The sequence below is a fragment of the Chondrus crispus genome, genomic scaffold (assembly GCF_000350225.1).
Source record: "Chondrus crispus Stackhouse genomic scaffold, scaffold_160, whole genome shotgun sequence".
Lineage (NCBI taxonomy): Eukaryota > Rhodophyta > Florideophyceae > Gigartinales > Gigartinaceae > Chondrus > Chondrus crispus.
The window spans coordinates 1-5,715 of NW_005179045.1; the positions used below are offsets into that span (position 1 = coordinate 1).

A 5,715-nucleotide genomic window follows, 5' to 3' on the forward strand; every position below is an offset into this window, starting at 1 on the left:
TCTAGCCACGGATATGCTTGTGCGAGCGATTGTTTGACTTGGTCAAGGGACGCCAACCCGATGAATTTCTGCGTTGTATTGCCTTGACACGCAACGAAAACGAATTGCTTTACCTCGGATATTGGTCCAAGCATTGCGGCAAAGAGGTAGAGACGGGAGGTGAGCCACTTTCGACCTGTTCCAAGGTCGATAACGGCGTAGTCGGCGCCGCGGCCTTTGGATAGTTCGCCAACCAGAGACTCCGAGCCACTGTCGAATATGGATGCGCGCGTTAGACTTCGCAAATCTTGATCGCCCATCGTCCACGCGGGTGCGAATTCTAAAGCGCGCGTCAGTTCTACGCTCACGAACGGGGTGGATAGCTTCGAAACACGACTTCCGATCTCAGTCAGGAATTTGCTGATTGGCTCTTTGAGCAAGAGTAGGCCGAAGAGAACGAGTAGCGGCCAGGCGATCGCCTCGAGGACAGCAGCTGTCGTCGCGCAATCAAGCTTGCTCATAATCACTCTCCTATCATCCGCGCCAGTTTCTCAAGCAGCGTGCAAGCACATCTGGTTAGGGTCAGCCCGCCGGTGATGGTATCGATAAGCTGATCTTTCGATGTCATTGAACTTCCCTTCTTACACGGTTAAGTTAAATAAGCTTAGCCCAAGTTGAATGCGTGAGTGCACACAAATATAGTGGATTTCCTGGTTTGCGAGGACCGAAGCTCAACGCCAAGTCAATCGAATGAGGGCCAGATCTCAAATGAAAGAGCTCTGCCGCTCATCCTTTGCGAGCTATTTCAGCGTTTTGCGAATCCGTTAGGGGCTGGCCTATTGCGAACTAGTGCCTGGCGCTTGCGTCGGTCTACCTAGAATTGGCGATAAATCAGTGCCCAATAGTGCAGGCGTTACGGCTAAGGTTCAGTGAGAGAAGGACCAGGAGACGAATGCAGTGGGCTACCGATTCTTAGTATGGAATGTGCGCCAGTACACGGATGAGAGCGCGTCTAGAACACGACGGGTTGCTGAACTGATTGATCGACATGATCCTGACATCTTCGGCATTCTTGAGTTTCGGGCAAAAGATGCTGCGCGTAAGCTCATCACCGATTTCTATCCAAAGTATGACTTTGGAATGACAGATAGCAAAGTGGCTCTGGATATCCTGGTTGGATGGCGGCGGGGAAAGTTTGATCAAGTGATCTACACGCAACGACGCGATCTTCAAGTCGGCAACGTCAACCTGCGTCCGGGAGGACTGCTAAGTGCCCGGCAAACGGGGCAGTCTCGATTTGAGAACTTTCTGTTCCTGCACATAGATAGTGGTAAGGCGCAGACGGACTACAAAAACCGACAAGCGATGATCGGCAAAATATTCTCGCTTCAACGCACGCTGGCTCAGTTACCGATTCAGGCTGGTCAGCCCCGTTTCATTGCCCTTGGTGATCTGAATACGATGGGCCGAGCCAGGACCGACAAATTGGCCACTATTACTGCTGCCGCGGAAATAAAGGCTCTTAGACGTGAAGCAGAGCGTGTCCAATTGCGTGTGCTCAGTAAATCTCACCCTAGGACCTGGAGTAATAAGACCAATACCAAAACGAGTGACCTTGACCACGTTCTCGCCAGTAATGACTTGAGGTTTGGTCAATTCACGTTAGACAACGATATCAGTCAGTTCGAAATTGAAGTGGATGGATGGGTAAATTTGCTCGGATGTCACCTATCGGCATAATCAGGCCACCGGGTAATCGGCATATACAGGCCACCTGAGTTGGCGCAAGTAGGCTGGATTGTCGGCATTTACAGGCCAGGCATTATCGGCATATACCGGCCACCCCAGGGTCGAACGAACCTCTCTTTCTGATCATCAGCACCGGCTATCGTGCGGGCTCTTTTTGCCTGTAGGAGCGCCCGGTGCCTCGACGAAGGATTGAGATGTTCAAGTACAGAGAAGTCCTGGCACGCCTGCGCGCCGGCGAGACCGTGCGCGCGATAGCGCGCTCGGGGTTGGTGGGCCGGGACAAGGCTACCGTCGTGCGTGAGGTAGCTCGCGCTCAGGGTTGGCTCAAGATGGACCAGCCCTTGCCCGAGGAAACAGATATTGCAAGGGTGTTGGGCCAGCACAAGCCCTCGGCAAGCACGATTAGCAACGCCGAGCCGTGGCGTAAATTGGTCACCGAGTGGCTCGAACAAGGTGTTTCGGGCACGGCCATTCATGGTGCACTGTGCCGCAACCACGGCTTCACGGGCAGCTATTCCTCGGTGGCCCGCCTGTCGCAATCGATCCGGGGCGCGCAGCGGCCTGAGCCCACGGTTCGCCTTCACTTCGACCCGGGCGATGCCGTCCAAGTTGATTTCGGTGCTGGTCCGATGATGATGGACGCCGACGGTGTCGAGCGGCGCACCTGGGCGTTCGTGATGACGCTGTGCTTTAGCCGGCATCAGTACGTTGAGTTTGTTTGGGACCAGAGCGTGCCCACCTGGCTGGGGTGTCACCGCCGCGCCTTTGAGTGGTTTAACGGGGTGCCCCGGCGTGTGATCATTGATAACGCCAAGTGCGCCATCACCAAGGCCTGCGCCAACGACCCGCTGGTTCAACGCGCTTATGGTGAGTGCGCGTTGGGCTATGGCTTCAAGATCGATCCGTGTCCGCCCTATGACCCGCAGAAGAAGGGCATCGTTGAGGCGGGGGTGAAGTATGTCAAACGCAACTTCCTGCCGCTGCGCCAATTCCGTCACCTCACCGATTTGAATGAGCAGGTGCGCCACTGGGTGATGAACGATGCCGGCCAGCGTAATCACGGCACCACGCGCCAGCGGCCACTGGCATTGTTCGCGTTGGAGCGCGACAGCCTGAACAGCTTGCCACTGATCGCGCCCGACCTGGGCAGTTGGCACCGGGCCAAGGTGCAGCGCGACTGCCACCTGCAGTTTGATCGACGTTTGTACTCCGCTCCATTCGCGCTGGTTGGAGAACGATTGTGGCTGCGCGCCACTGATTGCTCAGTGGCCTTGTATCACGCTCATCAACATATACACACGCATCCACGGCCCAAGCGTCGCGGTGAGCGGGTGACCGTTCGAGATCATTTGCCGCCCAACGCGGCAGCCTTCCTCACGCACGATCGGCAGTACTGCCTGGAGCAGGCCAAACGCGTCGGACCGGCCTGCCAGCGTCTGGCTAGTCAGTTACTAGACGATCGAATTCTGGAGAAGTTGCGAACCGTGCAGAACATCTTGCGCTTGGGCAGAACGTATGGCCCGCAACGCCTGGACGCCGCTTGCGCCCGAGCCCTGGCCCATGACTCGCTGTACTACCGCACCGTCAAGAGCATCCTGGCGGGCAACTTCGACCGGCTCCCGGTCACCGAATTGACAGACGAACCTTACGCCAGCAAAGCGCGCTTTGCGCGCGACGCCGATGACCTGTTTACCGAGCAGCCCGGCCGGCTGCACTGATCAAGGATAAAACCATTGCTATGAACCCTATTCCAGAACTCACCCCGCAACTGAAGCAGTTACGCCTATCGGGCATGCTCGACTCGATCGAGGCGCGCAATCGCCAAGCCATCGAAGCGAAGATGCCCTACACCGACTTCCTGGCCTTACTCATCGGCGATGAGGTGGCTCGGCGCGAACAACGCAAGTTCAGCCTGCGCCAGCGCCGCGCCAACTTCCGCACCACCAAGACGCTGGAGCAATTCGACTTCGACCGGCTGCCTCAACTGAACCGAACGCTCATCAACGACTTAGCCGCCGGGCGCTACCTGAGCGAGGCGGCCCCCATTCTGATCGTGGGTCCCAGCGGCACTGGCAAGTCTCATTTAGCTCAGGCGCTGGGCCAGTGCGCTATTCGCCAAGGCGTTGATGTGGTGTTCAACACCTGCACCCAGCTAACCACCATACTCAATGCGGCGCGCGCTAACGGCGCTTATCAGCGTAAGCTGACTGCGCTGGCGCGCGTACCCCTGATGATCATTGATGACTTCGGACTCAAACCGCTCCGACCACCCGCCGACGAAGATCTCCATGATCTCATCGCCGAGCGCTACGAATCGACTGCCACCATCGTCACCAGCAACCTGGACTTCTCCGAATGGGATCAGGCATTCCCGGCAAACAAACTGCTGGCATCGGCGACGCTGGATCGACTGCGTCACAACGCCTACTGCCTGACCCTGGATGGTCAGTCATATCGTTCGCCAAAGTTAGCACCTAAAGCACAACCTACCAGCCTTGCTAAAAAGCGCAAACCCGACGAAGATTAACTAACTCACGAGAGGCACGTTCGGCAATGTAACTGGCCTGTATATGCCGACAACCGACTGGTCTGATTATGCCGACTGGTGACACTCGGAAATGCCCGCCGGTCATTTCTTAAGGAAATCTCTGACCACAGCGCTTTGGTTGGTGATGTCTTGTAGAAATCTTGCGCACCTTGATTAGTCAAAAGATCCATCTTCAAATGCAGCGCTTTCGCGGTTTGTGTAGGTCAATAGAACGCCCTTAGGATGTTCCTGCGGGCCCCCGATGGCGCTCGACGCTGCCGAACGTCAAGTGTTTCCTACTTCCATGAGGCTTCCTGCTTCCTCATTGGTGCAACTAGACCCGGTGTCTATGTGGGCTCTGGGATGGGCGAAAGCCTTTGTAACTAGTAGAGGGGATGACGATCCCATCACGCGCGCCCTATAGTCGCGCAGAACAGCCTGTTGTATATCAAACTACGGTTCAAAGTGACGTGGTCAAGTTTCTTAGTACAGCAAGTTAAGCGGCTTTCTTGATCGTCATTGACTGCTTCTCGAACTCATTGGGACTGACGTAGCCGATGGTCGAATGCAGTCGCCGACTGTTGTAAAACATCGTGATGTAGTCCAGAACATCCTGTTGGGCTTCATAGCGAGTTTGATAGTTTCGCCATTGGACCCGCTCTTGCTTCAGGCTGCCAAAGAAGCTTTCGGCAACCGAGTTGTCCCAGCAATCTCCCTTGCGGCTCATGCTGCCTCGATAGCCATGAGCGTTGAGTAGCTTGCGTAGTTTCTTGCCCGCATATTGCGAACCGCGGTCAGAGTGATGAATGAGCCCGGCTGGCGGTCGGCGGTTCCAGATTGCCATCGTCAGCGCATCACACACGAGCTGCGCTTTCATGCGCGAACTCATGCTCCAGCCCACCACTTTTCGTGAATACAGATCGATTACCACAGCCAGATACAGCCAACCCTGCTGGGTCCAGATGTAGGTGATGTCGCTGACGTAAACCCGGTCACGCTGGGCTACTGAGAACTGGCGCTTAACCAAGTCTGGGTAGACCGGATGATCGTGCGCGCTGTTGGTGGTCACCTTGAATTTCTTGCGGTGTCGTACGCTCACACCCGCCAGTTTCATCAGCTTGCGGGCCTTCTGGCGGCTCAACGGGTGGCCTAACAACCCCAAAGCCTTTTTCATGCGCCGTGAGCCATAACTCTGATCACTGGCCCGGTGAAGCTCGCGCACCAGGCTTAACAACGAGTCCAGCTCTGGGGACGCTTCGCCTGCACCTTTCGCTTGATAGTGGTAATAGCCTCCGCGGCTGACATCCAGCACATCACACATCAACTTGATCGGGAATTCCTCACGGTTCTGCGTGATGAACGCGTACTTCATTTGGTTTCCGCCGCGAAGAACTGGGTGGCTTTTTTTAAAATCGCCTTCTCCATCTCCAGGCGCTTGACCTGTGCCTGGAGATCCCGAA

General features: G+C 55.9%; 3 protein-coding genes across 3 annotated transcripts; 2 read left to right on the forward strand and 1 right to left on the reverse strand.

Annotated features, from left to right (window-relative positions):
* The first annotated feature begins 1,922 nt into the window (after positions 1-1,922).
* CHC_T00002897001 (hypothetical protein) lies at positions 1,923-3,446 on the forward strand. The gene is made up of 2 exons (XM_005714220.1): positions 1,923-2,877; positions 2,962-3,446. The coding sequence occupies exons 1-2, from the start codon at positions 1,923-1,925 to the stop codon at positions 3,444-3,446; spliced, it is 1,440 nt and encodes a 479-aa protein (XP_005714277.1).
* A 20-nt stretch (positions 3,447-3,466) lies between these two features.
* CHC_T00009239001 (Transposition helper protein) lies at positions 3,467-4,255 on the forward strand. Its single transcript, XM_005714221.1, has one exon. It carries the CDS (start codon positions 3,467-3,469, stop codon positions 4,253-4,255), a length of 789 nt encoding a protein of 262 aa, XP_005714278.1.
* Positions 4,256-4,751: 496 nt separating this feature from the next.
* On the reverse strand, positions 4,752-5,627 carry CHC_T00009170001 (Hypothetical protein OM2255_14710). Its single transcript, XM_005714222.1, has one exon. It carries the CDS (start codon positions 5,625-5,627, stop codon positions 4,752-4,754), a length of 876 nt encoding a protein of 291 aa, XP_005714279.1.
* Between the last annotated feature and the right edge of the window lie 88 nt (positions 5,628-5,715).

What these genes read in the sequence shown, in the direction of transcription:
- CHC_T00002897001 (XM_005714220.1), top strand. Translation starts at nt 1,923, where the DNA reads ATGTTCAAGTACAGAGAAGTCCTGGCACGCCTGCGCGCCGGCGAGACC. An exon ending in GATCGCGCCCGACCTGGGCA is followed by an intron (nt 2,878 to 2,961) that starts GTTGGCACCGGG and finishes CGCTGGTTGGAG; the next exon opens with AACGATTGTGGCTGCGCGCC.
- CHC_T00009239001 (XM_005714221.1), top strand. Translation starts at nt 3,467, where the DNA reads ATGAACCCTATTCCAGAACTCACCCCGCAACTGAAGCAGTTACGCCTA.
- CHC_T00009170001 (XM_005714222.1), bottom strand. Translation starts at nt 5,627, where the DNA reads ATGAAGTACGCGTTCATCACGCAGAACCGTGAGGAATTCCCGATCAAG.